General features: G+C 38.7%; 1 protein-coding gene across 1 annotated transcript in view; it reads left to right on the top strand.

Moving 5' to 3' along the window:
• RSF1 (remodeling and spacing factor 1) overlaps positions 1-19,107 on the top strand; it is a 61,379-nt gene extending 42,272 nt beyond the window's left edge. Inside the window, exons 8-16 of the mRNA XM_053935279.1 lie at positions 825-929; positions 2,257-2,336; positions 6,237-6,291; positions 7,574-7,680; positions 10,644-10,711; positions 11,812-12,019; positions 13,711-13,934; positions 15,894-16,085; positions 17,818-19,107. Coding sequence (XP_053791254.1) covers positions 825-929; positions 2,257-2,336; positions 6,237-6,291; positions 7,574-7,680; positions 10,644-10,711; positions 11,812-12,019; positions 13,711-13,934; positions 15,894-16,085; positions 17,818-18,389 — 1,611 coding nt within the window. The 3' untranslated portion in view covers positions 18,390-19,107. The remainder of the gene's footprint in view (positions 1-824; positions 930-2,256; positions 2,337-6,236; positions 6,292-7,573; positions 7,681-10,643; positions 10,712-11,811; positions 12,020-13,710; positions 13,935-15,893; positions 16,086-17,817) is intronic.
• The last annotated feature ends 4,041 nt before the right edge of the window (positions 19,108-23,148 follow it).

The following is a 23,148-nucleotide window of genomic DNA, read 5'->3' as shown; positions in this document are numbered from 1 at the left end:
TCCTTTACAAGGCATCAGTGACATAGCCACACAGCTGCATAGTCTTCTTCATTGGATGTAGCTGCATCTCACCCTGAGGACTGAGTACAGTGAAAGCCCAGACAGATGACAACAAGATTTTGCTATTTCTTGTGGTTCTCATTTATTTGTGGTAGATACCATCATGAATTCCTCTGTTTATCTGGGAAATCATCATGTGCAGTCCTGAATCCAGAAAATAAGCCCACTCTTGGGTGTTTGACAGATATCCTGACATAGCTGAGAGAAAGTTTGTCCTTTAGGATGTTAGAGATAAACATTTCAGTAGATATACACACAGCTTATGCCAGCTTTGTTCTCAAGTTTTATGGAAAGGGGTATCTCAAATTTTACCCAACTAAATATGAACTTTCAGTAGTTGCCTAGTTGTGGATGCCCTGCGAGTCTGCAAGACTTTGTCCCTGCTGCCAAGGTTATAAAGTTATCCTGACTGAGGAAAAAGGCCAGGTTTCCTGCATAAGAGAGCACAGGGCAGGTAATACCACGTCTTGTTCAGATGGAGTTTTCCACTTAGTCTAGGATCTGGAAAGGATTACCTGATTCTACACTAAGGGAACATAGTCTACATAGTCCAGTAGTACTAAGTAGTGAGAAGGTACAGTAAGAAGAAATGTGATGTTAGCACCACCCTTGGCCCTGGAAGTGTGGTACAGGATACGTGGTACAGGGTTTTTTTTTTTTGTTTTGGCACAGTACAAACACTTCTGCGTTGGCTGGGGAAATATTTGTGGAGCTTGTTAAATGTGAATGCCAAAAGATACTCAGGACGTGTTTTGTTTGCACAGATTTTGTTGTGTGACTCTTGTGACAGTGGCTACCACACAGCCTGCCTTCGCCCTCCGCTGATGATCATCCCTGATGGAGAGTGGTTCTGCCCGCCTTGCCAGCATGTACGGTTCCTGTGTGACTGCACTCTTCCTTGCAGCTTTCCTTGTGGTTGTGGAGATTGGCTGGGACTTTAGCAAGTCCTTTCTATAATCTTTTTTGTCTGTTAACAAGTAGACTGGAATGAATGGTAGGACTGCTGGTCTTCCTCCCATCAATTAGTAAAACTGAGTTTGTGACATGGTTTTCTCTTTCTTAGTTCTGCTAGTGATGAGTGACTGTGTGTTGCTGATTTTTAGATGGAAATCTCCAGTCACACTGATTATCTCCCATCTCTGATTAAATCACAAGACTAGTGCAGTATTAAAGATATAATGTCTTAAATTTTCCCAAAAGAAACATTTAAGCTGTTGTCCAGGAGGCAGGAGCAGAAGACAACAAGGGATGGATCAGTGGCCAGAGCAAGCAGCTGTTTCAGAGACATTTGCTTAGAAGCTGATTAGACAAAGGTGCTGTTACTGATTAATCTCAGGGTATAGTTTGTCTCTGATGGGAAAGCCAGGGGTGTTCTAGTCAAGTAATAGACCAGTATGAATCCTTATTCCAAGGTTAGAAGCAGGGTTGGTACTACTTGGGAGGATAAGCAGAAATTATGTGATGCTGCTCTTGTTAAATTAACAGGAAACTATTTGTACATATTTTCAGAATAATCTGCCTGATCCCAACCCCCTTTCTTGGTTTTAGAGAAATTCTGTGCCAAAAGGGCTGTTGCCTGACAGTAAGCTAGTGACATTGAGCATGATGTGAGATGACTCTATTTGGTGTTGGTTTTTAATTGTCTTCTGAGGAGTGTTTTTAAGTAGTGATGATTTTGAATATGTAAGAACGTTTTCTTTACACTTTTAGTTATAGCTTATCCTTGTTCTGTTGCTGTTAAAGTACTCTTCAGTATGAAAAATGACAGTTTGTAAAAGAGTGAAGAGCATCCTTGGAAATAGTATAATGAGGGCATTAACGTGGACTAAGTCACAATTTGTCCATTAAAAGTCGTTTTTGCATACAGCTCCTTGAGTATTAGGTAAGGAAATGATTCTAAAGTGTATTTCTGCTTTTTGTTGCAGTGCTCACTGAACTCATCTAGTTCCAACTTCCTTTGCCATGGGCAGGGACACCTTCCACTAGACCAGGTTGCTCAAAGTCTCATTGACTTGGTGGTGGAGCTCATGTTTTAAAAAGACAGGCCTTATAGTAAAGCCTTGTTCATTGAAGAGGAGCCTGCAGTAGCAAGGCTTCTTCCAGATACAGACTTGAGTGAATGAAGAGTCTGAATGTTACTTCAATGTGAAAATTGCTGGTTATGAAGTAAACTAATACTGTGTTTCCTTCCTTTAGAAATTACTCTGTGAGAAATTAGAGGAACAATTGCAAGATCTGGATGTTGTCTTAAAAAAGAAGGAGCGCGCAGAACGCAGGTACTGTTGTTTGGATGCACTCACAGCAGTGCTGTGCTGGGCATGGTAATAATTGAGCAAGCATTAAAATAACTGGGGACTGGGGAGAAAAGCAGTGATGAGACTGGGAATTGGTAACACCAATTTTGACTTCCCACTGATTATTGCTGGCTCAGTGCTGGGACAGCTTGCAAGAAGAGAGGAAAAGTACAATAACTGGAAAAGATAAGCAAATACGTTTGTACTAAAATTTGGTTAAAGTGCCTGAGCACAAATTTTACTTCCTTGTACTAATAGTTAAAGGGTTTCCAGCACTGGTTCAGCTGACTGTCAGTCATGTGTAGAATTCCTGCTCTAAGCAAGTTTAAGTATTGACTTCACTCCAAAAATCATCCAGATTATTGTGGGATTTGAGAGTTGTTGCTTTAGATCCTGTTAAACTCTGCCTAATGTACAAGATTATGCAGCAACTGCTGTAGACCAGTGGATCAGTGAAGTTTTACAGAGTCCCAGAATATTCTGAGTTGGAAGGGACCCAAAAGGATCATCTAGTTCAACTCTTCAGGGAATTGCCTGTGCAGGAATTGAACCCACAACCTTGGCATTATTATCACCCTACTCTGACCAGCTGTCCACCCCTGCCTTTACCAAAGGCTAAATGCAAACATATTTACTGCATATAGGAACAACAGCCTTAACAGTTGGAACATTCTATTGGCAGTTTTCAGACCTGGAAATGAGGGACATGAAACACATTCTGCGTAATTTATACCTTTTAGGACATATATTGAGTACTTTGCAGAATTTAATAACATCTGTATGCATTATTAAACAAAACTTTGCATGAATTTTATCTTAAAAGGCAAATTTCACCAGAAGGTGAGGCCCTTTTAAAGAAAGTAATTATGGCAGCTTATATTTGTGGCAGGGCCTGTAATATTTCATGAAATGTAGTGAGAAGATGGGAGCACAATCTGTGTCTGCTTTCAACTTTCTTCAAATCTGTTTGTTATTGCTCTTGCAACAGCAACAGTGATAGTGACAGATCAAGTACCAACTGTTCCTGATGTTACTACTTCTGCTCAGAGTGTATCTAGATCATACTGTGGTGAAATTATCCTTTGCCAATTTTGCTGAATTTGTAGCTGTGGGAATGAAACTCTCAGCCATTTTTATGAGTGAACTCAGCAAATACACAGCTTCCATCTGTGCAGGGGTATGGGACACACAGGAACTCTGCTGCTTTGCTTTATGGTGGGAGTGCTCTTTATTAGTGAGCAGTATTCTTGGACTTACTTTGGTAAATATTCTGCTGGCAAACATTACATGGAATCTAGCTTTTGCCAGTCTGTCTTGCTTTCTTGAAATCACCAGTGTTGCATAAAAACACAATGTTCTGAGAGCAACAGGAGAGCATACAGTTGATATCATAACAGTTTTCAGTGTCTGAAACAGCTGTTTAATAACTGTTTTGCAATTTGATCCTTATACCAAATGAATGTAATGCTTTATAATGTATGCCATAAAATTGAGGTTTTTTTCTTAGAAATTCTAAGTTTGAGTTATAATAGACTTCACAATGCAATAGTTGAAGTCTTCCAACTTAATGCTGTATTGTTGCAAATAATAAGGTAAAAAGGCTGAAGAATCATAATGCCAGAGGAAATGAGAGTCATTATTACAGCTCAGTGTATAAGTTAAAGCAGGTTGGTTGCCTGGGGCACAAACATACTTGAATGCAGTGTTTCTGAAAACTCAGTATGTGGTTGGCGTCTGTCTTTTTGGAAAAGAGAAGAAATCCAACTCTGTCATTATGGATCTGTCTACCTAATAGGTTCTTTGAATCAGTGTTGCTATCACGCTTTTTGAAGTAGTGATGTTGTTTTGCTCTTTCCAGCTCTCAGGAATCTGACTGAGGCTGATTCAGCTGCTCAGCTGTGTGCTTGCACATCCTCAAGCTGTTATGTCACTGATTTTTTTTAAATGAAACCTTCAGGTTTCCTGTTGATTTACAAATACATGAATAAAATGATACCTTTTTCTTTCCCGTTTTTCTGTTCATGAATTCTAGTTCCTTTCTCATTTCTATAATTGTATTCCTTGCCTTAAAATGTTATTTTAATTAATTTTCAAGGACATAGTGATTTTGCACAACATCCTTCATCCTCATCCAACCAATCTAATGGTGCCCAGCTGGATGAGGATTTCTTTTCATCTGTCATGTAGGAATATTTACATTAGGATATAAAACAAATTTCTTGTATAGACAGCCAGTCATTTCAGTAGACATAATGATACCAAGTTGTTGGAAGTCCATGGCCATTTTTACTCCTTGTAAGTATTATTTTAGGAACTGTGCTTGTTCATTTTATTTAAGAGTATTATGCTAGAAAGTGCAGAAGGCTACTCAGAGGCTACTTTCAAAATTTACTTAGATTCTTTAGAACTTAATGAAAGTATTGTAAACAAAGTTTTTACACATAAGTACTTCTATTTGCAAAACATAACACAATGAAATAAACATATCTGAAATGAATATATGTTGTGGGCTTTGTAGCAGTTATGTGCATGATGTGTCCTGTTGCAATTCAAGCATAGTGCAACAGGCTCATACAAGCACTCCCTGTAACTTCAGTAGTCTGATTTTGGTTGATTGAGACACTGCAGTTAAAAAATCCAGAGTCTTTCCAGACACCAGTAAATGCCACCAACTTTCATTGTGTTCTTAATTTCTTTAAATTACGCCTTGTTTTCCTAGAAAAAAGGCTAGTAGGGACCTATGGTGATGAGAATTTGGTTACTTTCCCTAGTCTGCACTAGTACCTGGCTATTCTTCCTCAGAGACTGTTCTTTGAAAACTCAGTTCAGCACCATGAAATTCACCATGTAGTGCTGCTTGTGAGGTGTTAGGAAATCCAGCTCTAGTTAGACAGATACAACAGGACTTAGAGAAGACTTGTGTCCTCCAGGAGCCAGAGTTGTCCCTGAGGCAATTCATATGATGCAGAATGTCTGTGTTGAGAAAAGCCAAGTCTAAACTGAATTTTGCTTCCATAGATTTAATCCTGTAACACACTGTTGACAAGGAGGACAGCCTGCTTGTCCTTACAAGAGTCCTGTGTTTGAGTACTTCTCTATCTCCCATCTTTGGTCAAGTGTTCTCTACACTGGTCCATCCTATTTTTTCAGCACTTCTCTATAGAGTGTGTCTGCTGCTGTCCAGTAACTCCCACTGTCTGGCTCTGAACTCCTCAGCTGGATCACATGTTTCTTGGAGAATGTGTGGTGCCCAGATGGCTCTAAGTGCTCCAGCCAGTTGTGAACAGGACTGCCATGGCAGGTGTCCTGTCAGCTGTTGTCCTATTTGCACGTCCATCTGTTATCATAGTTTTTGAGCAGCAGTTTGACTCTGCTCAAAGAGTCTTTGCTCAGGCTGTTCTTCTCTGGCAAAGAACTGCTATGTAGGCAGTTATTTGTCCCCTGGTGTTTCTAGAGTTGGTTCCTATCTTTACATATTTTTTCCAGTTCAATGTGATTCTGAATTCCCATTTTATCTTTCATTGCCTTCATGATTGGTGGTAGTTACGGATCTGACAACATAATCTTCATCACAACATTAGTATGTTTCAGTTGGTTTTTACTTGCTTTTTGTACAGAAATTTAATAATTTCTGTGGTGCCTGCCCACAGTCTTCAAGTACTGTTGATTGCCAGAACTCTTTGGAAATCTCTTACATTTTACATGCAGGAAAAGGTAATCACATGAGAATTAGCATAAAATCCCAACTTCAATATCTTTTCACTTGGAACATCCTCTTGGGATGCTTCTGCCTAGTAAGAGCTTCAAATGGTGTTAATTATAGCTTTATTTGAGATGTCTGCAGACTTTCTGTAAGCTTATTTTCATTTTCTTTCTCTCAAGGAAAGAGCGATTGGTGTACGTGGGTATCAGTATTGAGAACATCATTCCACCTCAGGTAAGCTAGTGTGTCTCTGTGGTATTGTTGCTTTATTTTCCAAACTTCTCAGGGAAGAAGTCTGTCAGTGCTGTGTCAGAGGTGCTAGTAGCATCTTAGAAAGAAAAATCAATCTATATGCAGATCAGAAATAATTCTAGACCCTTCATTTTAGACTGAATACAGCAGAGAAACCAAGGGAGCTTTATGGTGTTTATTAGAGCCACCTGATGCCACTAAGAGTCCTCTCCCAGTGAGGGATTGCAGGACTACCTCCCTGCCCATTACAGTTGGATTTTGAGTTGAGTGCTCAATATTCAGCAGTTTGTAAAGGTGCGAATCAGTTATTTAGCTTTGGTGTTTGCTGTGCAGTTATCTAGGTCTGAGCTAATTGTCATGGCTTTCTTTTGGAAACGATGGAAACAAATGTTTCTGGTTTATGATTCAGAGGGATTGTGTAGTATCTCTAGGCAGCATAGCATTTGCCTTCAACGAGTGGATAAGGTAATGTAATTAAAAACTGTAAACATTTAGCATTTTATTAACAGATGCTTTTGTATGGTTTCCCTTGAGAAAAGAGGAAAAATGCTTTGATTCACATGAAGAACAGCTTCTTCTCACTTAAATACACTTTAAAGCAAGTCTCTTGAAGTCTTAGCCAAATGCTTTCATCTGGAATTATATAATCTGTTTTTTGCAGTTTAAAATGGAACTTTTGTTCATTTTAAACATAGACTCTGCCTGGCTGTAACAAGGCCAGCTTTTTCTCCCTGTCATTGAATAACAGAAAAACAATTACAGATTTTACAGACTTGCAAAAGAATTTATGACTGAGAGCAAATATTTGAAAAACGCAACCTGGGGGCAGATTATTTTGCTTTTACATTAATAACTTGCAAACAATATAATAAAACTAACCTGCATGAAACTTTATTAAAACTGCACTGTGTAAAGATATCCCTGTGCTCAGTATGTAGAGGTGTTCAGTTGCCACATATACTAGTCCTAGGAGTATGACCCAGGCATGAGCTCAGAATTGCAGCATAAACACAATGACCCAATAGTCTGAACCTTTAAATTCTGTGTTTGGAAAGTTATGTAGCCTTTAAGGGCAAAATGTGCAAATTCACCTGAACTTCTGTAATAGATCACTATATTAAAAGTTAAAGAAAATGTGCTGTGTTGGGCATATGAGCTTTCTAGACAGAATGAATAATCTGTATTATAAGTTCAGTCATAATGAGTGTGAAGGGACGGAGGAGATAAAGAAAGCTTTTTTGACACTTCTGTCTTATCTGAACAGGAGCCAGAAATACCTGAAGGTCAGGAAGAAAAGAAGAAAGATTCCAAAAAGCCCAAATCAAAACTTGAAAGGAGATCTACCAGAACCCGAAAGTGCATAAGCTACAGGTCAGCAGCTTGTTAAAACAGCTTGTACAGCAAAAGTCATACTGTTGTTTCCTTTCTGAATCATCCCACCACTTCTTATATAAACTTTTACCTTTAACAGAGAAACCCAACTAAAGTGTCTTTGTTCTCTCCTCTGAATACTGGTTATGCTCGGTGGTTGTGAGAGCATGAGGTGGTATAGTGAAGGGGTGATGCATTAAAAAAATGAAAACTTATGTGGTGTTTTGTTCAGGAGTACTGGAGAAGGTTTTGGTACTACTGCAGTTGCTAGAGTTAAAGCAGGTGAATGAAACCTCTCCTTTCTCTTGCAAGGGATACTTCTGCTTGTGTCTAAAGGCCTTCAATTCCTTGCTCTCTTCCCTCTCCTCACCTTAGACCTTCCTTACAAGAAAGGGGCATGAAGCTTGCAATGTGATTATCACACAGTGCATCTAAAAATGCAACTCTTTAGAGAAATCTGTAACTCTTTAAAGAAATTTTGACAAAAATTCAATTAGTAAATGAAAGTGCCAAGATTCTGCATTCTGAAAGTAGAATAGTTCACTAAGGTTTTCAAAATTCAGCATGATTTTAATAACAGCTTTTGTTTTCAGTGTATTACCAAGTTGTTTTTATAAATGGCTTTCTAAATAATACCTTGTGACACTGTATCATCTTCAGTCCACCAGGCAAGTAAAATGCCCTTGGGATTAGAAGATAATGTGGTTTCCTGAGAGATTGTGGAGGTTTGTCCCGGTTGCATCAGGAATGTTAAAAAAAAAACTTCTATCTTTCCAGTAGTTGCTCTGTGTAAACCTTTATCATCAAAAATTATAACATTTCAATACTAGAATAGTAAACATTCCAATGATAACCATCATTGAATTTATAGTCAGCCTGGTTTGGCTGCTGAGGAGAGGCATGGCATTTGTATAGGCTGGGTTTTCCAGCCTGGTCAGAACACTCACTCTGACTTTGCTTAGCTGTTGGATTTCTGGTAACTTTTTGAATGAACGGCAGAAGTCACACTAATGAAAATGCCATTGCTGCTTTGGGAAATCAAGCATTCCTGTAGAGAAAGTTATGCTACAGGCAAAACTACACGGATCTGCCATTATGTTAATGCCAGGTCAGGCAGCATCTGACCAGGAGAAAAAAAACCCTTGCCTGTAGGGTGTGTGTGGCACAACTTCAGCAGGACCCATGCTGTGCACTGACAGTAATTTTTTACTGAATGTAATGTTTCAGAAAAATCAGTGTTCTGATAAAAAGTGATAATCTTTCTTACAGACTACATCACACACATAAGTTTGATCTGGTGAAAATATTACACATACCAATGTGTCACATTTGTATGTCTGCAGTGAAGTTCCACTGGTGTCACTGAGAGTTGTAACAGCAGGGGAAAATAAATGCTTGAAGTCTTATTCCACTAGGAAACAGATCTGTATTGTGGAACATCCTGTTTCTCTAAAGGATCTGTAATTCCTTTGTATCATCCTTCTGTTGAATCCTCTCCTGAGCAAGTTAGCAATAACCTGCATCATGAAAAAAGCAGCAGCAGAAGAAATTATGTTCTATTACACTTAATAGACAAGCAGCTGTCAGCTCACCTGTGGCTGAGCTCAGGTTATTTGTTAGCAGTGGTTTGAAAGCATTAAGTGATTTCACACATTTTAAAGAGGGTGATATTTTTAGCTGTGTGGAGGGAAAATTGTTTGAGTAATGTGGAACTAATCTTACTGATGGAATAATATCAGAGTTATTGCCTTGCTGGGTAAAGCAGCCTTGAGAGTGGCATGCAGTTGTTCCTAAGGAATATAAAGATACCGGAAGTCCATCACCTTATTTTTAAAGGAGAAAGTGTTTTATGCTTACTATTGGAATACAGAGTAAAGTATTAGATTCATTTTTTTCTTGTACTGCTGGAGGTTCCTATGGAGGAATGAGGTAAATATAACTGTAATCTTTCTTTCATGACTGAAAAGTGGAATCTTTAATGACCGTATTGTCCAGTTGTTAGTTGTCTGTATCTGAAAAAAATACAAAAAATTAACTTTTTAAAAAACAAGAAGAATTTGCATCTAAATAAAAAGTCTTTTCTATATAGTTAATAAAATTTGTACTTTTGCATGTTGGAGCTCAAGGCATCCATTTTTTTGAACAGGTAACAATCCGTTCTTATGGAATTTGTATTCATAACTGAAGAAACAAACTGAGGTCATCTGTGTTGCAAGGATTGGATCTTTTTACTTCAGTTTGCTGTTCTCTTTAAATGAGTTACTCAGGGTGCAGTTTTACTCAGTTATGCAGTTTTATAAAAGCTGTTGCAGGACAAGCACACGCAAAGACACTGCTTTTGCTTGTCCTATACAGTTATGTAACATTGCATTACAACTTATTTTTGTAGATTTATGAGGAACTTCGTACTTTGTGTTGTATTTTATCTGTTCAGCTTAGAATGTTGCAGATCCATAAAGTATCATGATCTTTAAGAGTAGAAAGCAGCTATGTGAAATCAATTCTGAAGGAAAATATGGAGAGAAAAAAGAATTGTATATTGAGTTTAATAGATGATTCTCAGGCTGCTTTGAAAGTTAGTAGAGCTAATGTCATCTAATAGGATTTGTGGAAAAATGATTAATACTTTGTGTGAAAATGCTATTGAAACTATTTTAAGGAACTTTCAGATTATATATGTTTAAATTCAGAGGCCTGTTGTGTAAAATGGGGGAGGGGATTTTCGTTCATGTAAGTCAATAGTAAGACAGGCAATGGTAAATAATCCACAAGCAAATAGAAGTAAGAAACACAACTTTGATAATAAAATAGCCATTTAAAAAAATTCTGGCCCATTATTTTAGTTAATTATGTATCCAGCCCACTCTCTGTGCAGTGTAATTTCTTCAGATTTTGAGGTATATTTTTGTAAAGATTTAATTAAGGTTCACTTCAAAGTGGTAAATGGAAGCTGTTATTTTTAGGTTTGATGAATTTGATGAGGCAATTGATGAGGCAATTGAAGATGATATCAAGGAGGCTGATGGAGGAGGTATGTTTCTGATGTTACTTGTTTTGCATTGCAGTAGTGATAAGAAGATGGAGAGCAAATTTATTTTGATATGAGAAGCAACAAATAAAACCCTCTCCCTTTAAACTCTGTAGTTTGCCAGGGATTTTTTTTGCTGCTGTATTTTTGGATGTGAAGTAAATAATTTCCCTTAGGAGTGGCCATCCCATGCTGCCAAAAGATGTCAGACAATTAGTAAAAGTTGATAGTTAAATCCAGCCTGTACAGGTTTTTATATATGTAATGAGTAAGTTTTGGATTTGAGATTGGAATGGCAGCAGTGCTATTGACATTTGTTCCCTGTAAAAAGAGGGCTCACAAATTGGTCTGCAGTTGGATCCCCTAAAAGACTGGGTATACCAAATTGTCTTAATATTCATCCAGTTCTATTAGCACTTCTCATCTGAACATGAAAAAAGTGAAATTCTGTTCTTTGTTGCCTGTTAAGGCGACATGGGACCAAACCAGAGATCTTCAGCACTATCTGAGGGATGGAGGTGGATTTGTGCTTCTGCATCACCTTAACTTGCCTGAAGAAAACTGTTATGAAACATTGTCCCTCAGTTGTTTGGCCTGTGGCATCTCCAGACACTTGCCAGATTCAGAAGCTTGTGGATGTACGCAGACAATCTGAAACTCTGTGGGTGTGTAACACAAGGTCCATTACAGTAAACATAACTAAGTCTCAACACTAAAGCACCTTTTCCAAAACTCCACTTCTTGGCCAAACCACAACTCAAATCCTTCATCTCCCAAGAAGGATATTCAGCATTATGAAAAAAATGTATTTTCTGGTAATTGCCCTCTCAAAAGGCACTGGCATGGTAATAATGTGGGTTGGGGTTGAGCATAAGAATGCAGACACTTAACCATGACTTTCTGCATGGACCTCAGTATTTCCAAGTGACCACAGTTGGGGTGTGTATGTCAGCAGCAAGACTCTGGACAGAGTCTTGCTTGACAAGAAAATATTATACTTGACAGAAAATAAACGGAAGGTAGGCACATGCAAGAAAGATCCGTAGAAAGTTAAACAAGAATATAAACTTGCTATTGTTTCCCCTTTCTGTCACTGAATTCAGGCATTGGCAGAGGCAAAGACATGTCAAATATCACAGGTCACCGTGGAAAAGACATTTCCACAATCCTAGAGGAAGAAAGGAAGGAAAACAAGCGACCACAAAGGGCTGCTGCAGCACGACGCAAGAAACGACGGCGACTAAATGACTTGGATAGTGACAGTAACATGGATGAAGAAGAGAGTGAGGATGAATTCAAGATCAGTGATGGGTAGGTCTGCAATTTAACTTCCACCACAAGTCACTGACCTCTGCAGGCTTCTGTGACTCTGCAGTGCCCCTGAAAAGATCATCAGGAGCGTGTTCCCCGTGCTGGAATGGCACTGCACATTGCCAGTAAAAGTTAGAGGATGATAGAATGGTTTGGGTTGAAAAGGATCTTAAAGATCACCTAGTTCCAAACCCCCTACCATGGAGTCCTCCTGGCTTAGGGGAACATTGTACTGGAAAAACTGCATTCTGGATCCATGTGCTGACATCATCCAACCTGTATTTTAAGCATAATACATTCTGGAAATGTTACTGTGATGTTTGAGGCCTCACTACAGGCTTCTGTTAGTGAAGAAGCCAGGTGGACTCAGTTCTCTGGCTGATATGACTGTCGAGCAGAAATCTGTAAGAAAAATGTAGATAAAATGAGACTGGTTGTGTTCCCTTTTAAAAATTAGAGTTGAAAATTCCTATTTTGTAGGATTATTTTGGCCTGATTGTCATTTAGAAATTGGAAGAGGAAAATTTTCATTATTTAGAGCATACAAAACCTGACAGACAGATTCTGAAATTAGTTCTTGATTGCTGCTCTGAAGGAGGTAGTTTGAAAACAGTCAAAGAAGTGGCTTATACTGTAGAAAACAAATACATGTCATTGCTCTAGCTGACTGAAACTCACTTTCCAGAGACTTCCTCATCATTCAGTCTGAACAATTACTGATGTTAGAAAAAGTGATAGTTTTAGATTAACTTTATGCCTCAATGACGCAACATAATAAAGCAGGCATGAGGCTGTAGGCTCTTTACCAGCAACTTTTAAAGCTTTACATCAATCATTGTGTCAATTTACTAAGTGTATGGAAAATCTGTACAAGATAAATGCAAAATTTGAGCTTTGTTTTTCACCTGTGACCATGCTGAGGACATTTCAGTGGCACCATGAATAATGTGCTGGAAATTTTCAATCAATGAGTGTAGCTTGTGGACATGTCACAGAATTAATAGTGCATTGATCTGTTAAAGTGTGCTCATGCATTTTCAATTCCATCCTCTGCTTAGGACCTTCTGAATCTTACAGTGGAATTTAGATTCAGCTGGAAGCCAAATGCAAGTGACTGTGTACCTTCAGTGTTCAATGGTTTTTAAAAAAGCCTTGACTCACTTGAAGTTATGGGAATGTTACAAGTTTATAAGGTTGTGAGGTGCATGTTTTGCATTAGAGCCATAGTTTTGTGTTAAGACACAATATTCTAATTCTCAGAAATTGTGTAGGACAGTTCTGGGCTTGTGAGGGAAAGGTCACCTTCGTTAGGACATGGTTGATGTGTTTTTCCCTCCACAGTTACTACTATGCAGACATTACATTGCAATGCACAATATGAACACTCTAGAATCTGTCCTATGTTAATACCACCTGCAGTGTTGGTTTGACAGAATGTTTATATCCACCTGCTGTTGTAGTCTGCTGTGTAATGTCATGCACTGTAGAGCCATGCCCCAAATACACAGCTGAAACCTCATGTTAGTGATGACAGCTTGTTCTCTCTGGGTCTTTGCTCCTCATTATAAGATTTGTGCTTTTTTTTGTTTTGTGTAAAATGATATTTATCACTTGCTTGTAAAATACAAGTACTAGCTCAATCCTTTGGTTGTGATACCTATCTCTGTTGTCTGGGGGTTTTCTTTGAACAGATCTCAGGATGAGTTTGTTATATCAGAGGAAAATCTGGATGAAAGTGAAGATGACCCACCATCAAATGAGGACAGTGACTCCGAGTTCTGTGCCCGCATATCCAGGCGACACCTCTCCAGGCCCATGAGGCAAAGCAGGCGGTTACGAAGGAAAACAGTCAAGAAAAAATACTCTGAAGATGACGAAGATGAAGAGTCTGAGGACAATTCAAGTAGAGATTCTGGTGAGTATAAGCAATCTTTGATATTTTAAGTACTCTGTTCTGGAGAGAGAGAGAGAATGGCAATCTGAGCTTCTGTCATGACTGACTAGCTTGTTTGCTTGCTTTGGTCAAGTCAGATGTTATCTGTGCTGTAAAGCCATTTGATACTTGTTCTGTTGTCAGTATTTTTCAGAAAACTGATATTGAGCACTAGGTTCTTGCATTTCTAGGTAATGATGTATTTAAATAAATGCTTGTGCTGTGATTCTGGAGGCCACCATTGTGGATAGTTGCAGCTACCTTTGTACCTCTCTTGTTTGGCATCCTATGTTTATAGGAAAGAGGATGGAGACAAAAGTGTGCTTTTTATAGCTAGTAGAAGACCTTCTGAACACACCTATGAAAAAAAATCTGAAAGAAACATTTTCTGTCACTTTTATATAGAAGAAAACTTCAGTTCTATGGCATTCTTTGTTTTCTGGGAGGCTTGAAAATAAAGAATGACACCTTGAATCTCTCTCACCTAAAATTATCCTTAAAATCTTCAGTAACTGAAGACTCTTGCATTGCAGGAGAACCTAATAGTTGCTTTATTCTACTTGTCTTTCAACGACTTCATTTTCTGTTGGCATGGTTTGAAGTGTGAGAATAGTACCTGTGCACTACATAAACCTCTTCATGATCAGCATCTTTCTCTGAAGGCTGTCCTCCTTGTTTCTGCTTCATTTGAGACACAGACTAGAAAGTGCCATATACATAAGCACTCATTTTTTCTCTTATTCTGAACTTAGGGTTCTAACTACACTGGAGTGTTAACTGACTGCAGTGTGTGTTATCTTTCCTGTGTTCTGTCTGTCTAGAATATAGATGATGAACATGTTGGAGTAAGTTGCTTTGGAGTACTGATTTCCAAAAGGAAGATTTGTACATGGACAGATGAAGACAATTATATGAGTGATTAGAGTGATTGTTGTTTCCCTGTCCTCAATGCATCATTGTACTGATCATAAGCTCTTATCAATGAAGATACTGGCAGAAGCCTAAAGAGATTGCTTATCTGTTCTGTAATGCACAAGAACAAATGTTTGTTTCCTGGTGGACACACATCTGTGATAAAATCAATTGATTCCAGTATCATTCCATATATATCTAAAAGTATAGTATTAACTGTGTGTTTCTATTTTTCTCTTACCCTCATTATTGTCCATTAAGACCCTGTTTTAAGCCTGTTTTGAGCTAAGGAAATTAGGTGCCCTGCAAGAGGTTTTATTTTCAGTCTCCAGAGATCCATCTCCAGAGATGGAATTTCTTTGTGAAGCTGGTTGTTCTTGCTGACTTGCTCTGTTTCTTTTATCTGATATTTTAGGAAGTAAAGAGGATGCCACTTAGAGATTGACATGAGCCACAGCTCAAACTTAGGAACAATATGTAACTTTTATAGAAATGTATCTTGGGATAATTGTTTTGGCATAGCTCAGTGAAAAGTAGATGAAGTTGATTTGAGGCTATTTTCAACTGATGTAAATAAATTTAATTTTTGAAGACACTAGCTGCAGTAGACTGGTGCAGGAAGAACTGTGATTGATGGTAAGTTTCTTCTGTATGGCTTCTGTTTTAAGGAAACCCACAATTGAGGGAAACTGGTTTTTGTTATTAACTTATATAACTCAGGTATTGGAGTTTCATCTTGTCAGTCGTTTTTCATCTACCCATTCTTAAGTCTTCTAGTAGAGTACACTTTATTTAAATTTTAAAAGCAGAACAGACTCTCCTGAGGCACTGTTAATGTGTGCCATCAATTCCAATTCAGTAAGGTTGTTTCCACTGTCAGGAATTGTAGAGACATCTTGACACCAGTAGAGATGAGGCAACAAAAACACCGTAAGGAAACTATCTGAATTAGGAAACTTACCTAAATTTTTTATGCGAGGCAGTTTTGCTTTGGTGAACTAATGCACATCACTGTTTTGTTCCATACAGAGAGTGGTGATTATACAGATTACAGTGATGATGATTACCTGGAAACGAGGAGGAGAAGATCAAGACGGAATCAGAAGAGACAAGTTAATTATAAGGAAGATTCAGAAAGTGATGGCTCACAGAAAAGTGTCCGATATGGGAAGGAGTTGAGAAGAGTCCATAAACGCAGGCTCTCCACTTCAGATAGTGAAGGTAAAATAAACAGTCCAGCATTTCCAGGAGCATGTGTGTGTCATCATCAGCATGAAGGGAAAGTTATATAATTCCAAGATTTCAGAGAACTGTCTTTCTAGAGTTACTTGATGTTTCTCAGAAACTCTTGCCTTCTGAAACAGTCCACTGGTAGTTTATGATGCACTGAGTCACTTCTCAAATTTATTAGTGCCCCTAATCCTGACTTCCAGGTCTGAATTTACTGTGCCTGACACAAAGTGTTGGGATTCCAAAATTGGCACCAATGCAACTGTTTCACCACTCTTCTATTAAGAGGTCACGAAGCTGCATCCCACCAGCCTCTAAAGATTCTCTTATGTAAGAGGAAGGGCATTGCCTCTGATGCCCTGACTGTGTTTGTGCTGGTGGTTCAGAATTGTTCCATCTCCTGTTTAAGGAGCTGTGCCAAGTGCAGAGGAAGCCTCTCTCAGTAATGTCAGGAACACCATGAGTGATTGGTGTGTTTTGTGATTTATTATTAATTAGCTTTTACAAAATCAGCCAGTAACTTTGACTGTTTTGGATTGTGAGGGCCTGGATTATCAGACCTTAGGTCTGGCTTTCTGAATGCTGAATGGTGCAGGTTGCAGTGAATACCAGGCTTCCTCAGAAAATGAGCCATCCTTGGCAGCCTGAGTGCCTCAGTTTTGGAAGGGCTGTTCTGAGATTACAGAGAGGTAGAGTATCCTCTAGGTGAGGGGAAACAAGTATGTAATGCAAGTCTGTAGTGTCTCAAAAACATGATCTTCAGTACAGCATGTTCTCAGGCTCTGTGGTGGCTTTTTTTTCCAGCACTGGTGGCTTTAAACATTCCCTGGTTGACATTGTCTTTTCTTCATGAAGTCCCATTTCCTCGGCTATTTTAAGTATTGGTTTTCCATGTCTTAAAGTCAGCACCATTTAGCACCTTTCCAGCACTCTCACACAGTTCCCACAGTATATCGTAAAGCATGTAACACTGTTACTGGAATTGTAATTACTTTAAAAATAGAGGAACACTGACAGTCTCAATCAACTTGAATCTACATTAAATAATACCCTTTAAAATGAAAATTCCCATGATTCCTAATGGGAATCACAAAGAGACAACAAATTGTTTGCCATTTGATTTTTCAGTTTCCATCTTTTCTCACCGCAGCCATCAAAGATGAGTGTAAACGCCGTCAGGGTGTAGGCAATATTCCAATCTGCCAAAACACCAAGCCTCCCATTAAACAGCAGCAACCTTCAGGTGACAGGCTGCTTTCCTTTACTTTAGAAGAAGTTGTATATAATTTGGGTATGGCAGGGATATAGTACAGCTTCATGTGTGTGTGTAAATACATGCATTTCATGATAGAGCAGCCAACTTACTTGGGTTCTGAGTTTCTGTCAGAGTGCAAATGAAGTACATACTATGAAATAAGGAATGCAGTTCTGCGTTATTCCCAGCATGGAGTTACCAGTTTTAGGGGAAAACACACCTATTTCCAAAGCCTCTGGTACTCCTCAGATTGGAAGCAGAATATCCATAAATTGTTAATACTTGCTACATTAGAAGTTAATTTAAAAAGTAAAAAGAATGCAAGCCTCTTGGCTTGGTTGGGGAAACCAGGGGAAGGAGACAGAAATGTGTGTGCTCAGAGAGCTGTCTTGTTAATGAGTGTGAAAGATGAACAATAAATGTTGCACTGAGATTTGCTAATGGCTCTAAGTCTGCTGCTTCTTCCAGAGAGCTACACATCTAAGAACTCTGAAGATGATGAATCCACAAAGGAGTCAAAGCGATTGATTCGAAAACGTCGGCGAAGTACAGACGACTATTTCGAGGAAGGAGAGGATGAGGAGCAAGAAGGGAAGCCTGTCCGCAAACGCCTGAATCGAATTGAAACCGACGAGGAAGATGCGTGCGAAAACGCGAACAACGATGCAGAAACCCCCGCTCCTGCAGATAAGCTGCCAGCAGCACAAGCCCCCCAAGACAACCCCAAGAAGCACTGCTACCGGATAGAGAGTGATGACGAAGATGACTTTGATAATGTAGGGAAAGTAGAGAGCCCTTTGGACTACAGCCTGGTGGACTTGCCTTCCACCAATGGACAGAGCCCAGGGAAAACCATTGAGAACTTGATTGGCAAGCCAAGCGAGAAGACCCAGGCCCCCAAGGACAGCACAGCCAGTGCCAGCCTGGCGCCCAATGGGACAGGGAGTGGGCAGGAAGCAGTAGGGCCGGAGGAAGATGAAGATGAACTTTTGAGAGTGACTGACCTTGTTGATTACGTCTGTAACAGTGAACAGTTATAAGACTTCCATTTTTGTGCTAATTTATTCCACGGTAGCTCATACCAGCGGGCCAGTTATTAAAAGTTGTTTTATTTTTCCTAGAAACTTCTCCACTACAGTATCACTTTCTAGAAGCAAGAATTTCACCAGTCCTGCAGTCTTTCTGTGAAGTGACCAGTTTTGAACTTTGAAGATGAATTGCTGTAAATTCCCTCTCTTACCCCCCCTTTTCCTTCCAAGTCCATGGTCCTGGGTAATTTCACTCACAAAAACCTTATAACAACAAGAGATTTGTATATTTTTGACTTTATATTTCCTGAGTGCATACAAATTTGTGGAAATGGGTGGCCTAAGAAAGCATTCCAAATCAGTCAGGGCCCAAACCGGAACTGGGGTGGGTTTGGCTCAAGGGGTGGGGGGATGGGAGGGGGGTGGTGCAGAAGCACTTGTGCTTTAGCTTTTTCATATGAGATATATATTATATTTAAATGTTCACAACTTAGATTACAACTTAACAGACAGTTAAAAGCAAAATTAATGTCTGTACTGTCGCATTTTGTGAGTTGTAGGTTAACATACCATAGCTCATTTTAGTAATCACCTTCATGGAAGCAGTTTGATTTTAATACTGGAGGCAAACAGAATTATTAGAGGCCAAGAAGGTACCATAAGCAAGAACTCTGCTATTCATTATGACTTGCAGACTTTCCTAATAAACATCCTTTAAAATGTTTGTACAGTGAAGTGTACTGTAATGAAGTTTTTGACAGTCAAAACACTCTAGCCATGAATTTCTAAAGTGATCTCATGCACAGTTCATCAGATGGCCTTCAATGCACAGTGTCTAGTGGGAGGACGTATTGATGTCAAGTAAGTCTGTAAGCACTGCAGACTTCTACAGACAAAAGAACCCTGCAGTCGCTGTCCAGCCACATGAGTTTCATACCCAGTTGGAGTATTCTGAACAAAATGTGTTTGTACAAATGACATTGACCACAGAATGACAGTGCATAAGAGGATGGAGGGATTTTCAAATAAACCATGACTGGTCCATTCATGCCCTTAATATCTACTTCAAATTGAAGTAAAAAAATGGAACAGTTTTCCTTTTGGAGGTTTCCTGTTTGGGGTTTGTGTGTGTTTTTGTTTTGGTTTTACTTATCTACCTGGATGTACTAGCAGGTTTTGAATGTAGTTGTTGGCCTTTGGCCATTAGAATTTTCTTAAAATACATTTTAATAACTGTCATGTGACCAACTGATTTCAAGAAGGCAGAGTTTCTGAGAGAAAACGCTTGACTCCAAGACATCTCATCAACTTTTCAGCAGGCATGAAGTGATATGTGCTTTTATTCAAGGGGGGAAAAAAAGACAATGGAAGAATAAAAACCCCACCAAATCAACATGGGGCACATCAAGAGCATTCAGTTTTCTCTTTACTCTGATTAAGATGCAGGCTGTAGCATTTGTACGTGTTATAGGACACAGACAGCTCAAACAGATCTGCCAAACATTGAAATCCAAAGAAGTCACATCTATTAATCCTTTTGCTCTGAGATTTGGATTTTGACTGGTGTTTCTGTCCATTGCTGGCAATGGATGCACCAAAGCTGCTGCTGCCACTGAGGAGTAAGTTCTCCTTTCCCGCCCCACCTGATTCCCTTCCATTATACTGTATTTAATAGTTAGTCATTAAGCACTTCTGTTTTCTTGTACTAAAACCAGCATTAGGCCTTTACTAAATACCTCTCTAGAAAACCTAGATCCAAATTTTACCTACCTTCTGGCCTTTAAAATCTTGGTTTTGTTTCCCCACATCTTTCTCCCCAAAGTCTGTCAGAACCACTCCATGACTCTTACTTGTTTGGGTTCTAGCAGTGCATATATCATGCTATAAAACTAGGATCAGAAAGATGCAAAAAAATGGAACTTGCTCATTATCTGCTGTGCTAAGCAGGCTTGTGATTAAAAACAAAGAGAAATCACTCTCTACATGACAATTTGATTTCATCAAAGATTAAATGTTTTCCTACCTTACTGATGTTAACAATTAACAGTTAAATGATAAAAATAGGGTAGTGAAGAGCCACAGAAGCATAGAATGAGTTCTTAAAAGCATATGTAGCGTTTTAAGCTACTCTAGTGCTTTTCTTTGCCTAGGTGATGCATAAATGTAGTGCTTCTGAATTCTAATATACTTGTATGTTAGAACAAGTAAGAACATGAGGCTTCCACTTGTCCATGATAGTAGTTGCTGACCATTTTTAATACTTGCAAACTGATTCACATCCATCAACTCTGTGGAATCCATAGTTCCTCATTTGTTTTGGCAGTGCTATATTTTCTTTTTCTGCCTGATGGAGCCTTTTAGTATCTTATCAAACATTCTTGCTTGTAGAGTCAACTTCAAATGCTAAATACTTAGTGGAGAGGTACTTGTGTGTGTAAGAAAATACAAAGAGTTATAATTCTGGATATACCAATCATGAGAAAAATTGAGTACTTGAGTACTGAGTTAAAGCAATGTAAAAGTAGGAAAGACCAGGAAGCAAAATAGGAGCATTGAAGCTTGCATCAGAAGTGTCCTGTTTTAAAAATGGCCAGTTGTTACCGAATTGTACTTTCTATAGGTCTCTTCTTAAAAGCAACTTTTCTGTCTTCTAAGTCACCCTTGGTACCTGAGATGGCTTCATCCCATAGGATCTAGAGTTCCTCCTCAGATCAGTGGGAATGATGTGCAAGGAAAAACTGCAAAAAATGCTCTGGAAAGTATTACAGTTTTAAAACTTGGTATTTTTGTCATTTTTAAGGCTTCCTGCTTGGTGGAAAATGTATCATCTCCTATTTGGGAAGATGGCATTTTCTGGCAAGAGGCCAGCTATCACACAGGGTTCATGCTGTTACAGTATGTATATGTGATTCCAGAGTGAAAATGTCTTCCTGTTGTCCTTACGGTCTTGTGCCCTTCTGTGCTCAGTGTGAGATCAGAAGTTGTCTTTGAATAGTGATCTTCAGGTGTAGGTTTGGGCTTAAAGCTCAAACTGTATAGGAAACGGGAAACAGGCCAGGGATTGTTTTTAACGAGATCAAGCAGCTAGTGGCTGAACATGCCGAGCATTTATTCAGCAAACTCTTGTTTATTCCACACAGATTGTCACTAACAAGTCTTTTTTTTTTACCAGCACGCTCTTTTGTATATAACTGAATGGGGGGGAAAGCTGATTTCTATGTGTAGTCTAAGTAGTACTGCTGGGAAGAACATATAGATCAAGTGGAGGAGTGGATTGTTTTGTGCCTCCAAGATAAATGCTGGCTGTTTGCTTCCCTTTGTGGGGTTTCTGTGACTCAGCAACAAAAAGCACACAAGCAGGGCCACTGCAGTAATGAATGGGGTGTGTTAATCCAAGCAGAAGGGGGATAGAATTAACAACTGGGTTGGTTTCACCACAGTTGCTGTCTTCTGGTTGTTGAGTCTGATAAACCCAAGCATATTCTTGATATAAGATGGAAAGTGACATCATATTTAACAACCCTTAGTTAGCAAGGTCAGTGCTGAACAATCAACTCTTTGATACTTTCATTTTGTACATGCTGAATTACATTTTAAAATCACTGCATCTTCATGACTGTTTTTTTGAATGAACAGATTGTTCTGGTCTAGCAGCACTTAAGAGAAATGAGAGACGCTTTTTTCTAAAAAGCTCATTTTTGAAGTGTCACCTTCAAGATTTCGTTGTCTTTAAGTGTCTCGGTTACTCTCCATATTATGGAAGCTAATGACTTAGTTGGACTTGTTTTCTGTTTGCTTCTGTTTTCTAATTGCTGTGTCTGAACTGTTGGTGAGAGACCTTGCATTGAGAAGCTCAAGGGGCAAAATATGTATGTTCACAAAAGAAAAATTGTATGGTAGTGGCACACTTGTTCTGATTTCTCTTCACATCTATTATTTAAACTACACTGGTATCCAGATGCTGCAACTGTGTAATAATTTTAGTCCTTCATTGTCATGGGGTCCATTTTATACCAATGTTTTCAGGTGCTTATAATAACATGGTTTTCAGTTTTTTGCAGTAGGAAGCTCTAGTCTAAACCTTCAAATAATGATTTCAAATCACATATTTTTACAATCTTATTTTATAAAAAGTAAGAAAGGAGTTTTTACAGCACCTGCTTTTTAAAATTCACTTTGTAAACAGTGATTTTAATAAATCATGGCAGTAATGCTCACCCCCAGAACTGGTCTGACAAAGAGATTTGTATCATCTAATTAAAAAAAGCTTTATATAGGCCTTGAAAATTGGGTTTGATACATGTGCAATGACTACTATTCACAGACTTGTAATGTGGTTCTGATGTGCAGTGTGTACACTAGGTATGTATTTGCATTTGATGTATGCTTCTGATTTGGTGGGTAGATAAAATCCTTAAATATATATAAATATATGTGGAAGATCAAGTATCTTCAAATGAAAGAGTAACTTTGGGAAAAAATTTGCATTGAATATGGTATGGGAATCTCTAGAAATAAGGCAGCAGAATTTTGCAAGTACTTAAGTGTTCAAAACTTCCATAGAAGCATTTAGGATAGTGTCTGAAGTAAGGATTTACAGGATCAAGATCACATTTGCTGATAGTGTCTTCTGCCTCCCCTTCCCTAACAGTTAGCATAGGGACTGTATCTCACTTAAAATGTTGGAAGGCAGAAAGTAAAAAAAGTCCAGCAGAAATTATCAGTTTCCGTGGTTTGGTGTTTTGGTGTTTTTTTTTTTTTTTTTTTTTTT

Source organism: Vidua chalybeata, chromosome 2 (assembly GCF_026979565.1).
Source record: "Vidua chalybeata isolate OUT-0048 chromosome 2, bVidCha1 merged haplotype, whole genome shotgun sequence".
Lineage (NCBI taxonomy): Eukaryota > Metazoa > Chordata > Aves > Passeriformes > Viduidae > Vidua > Vidua chalybeata.
This window is presented reverse-complemented; position numbering and strand designations above follow the sequence as displayed.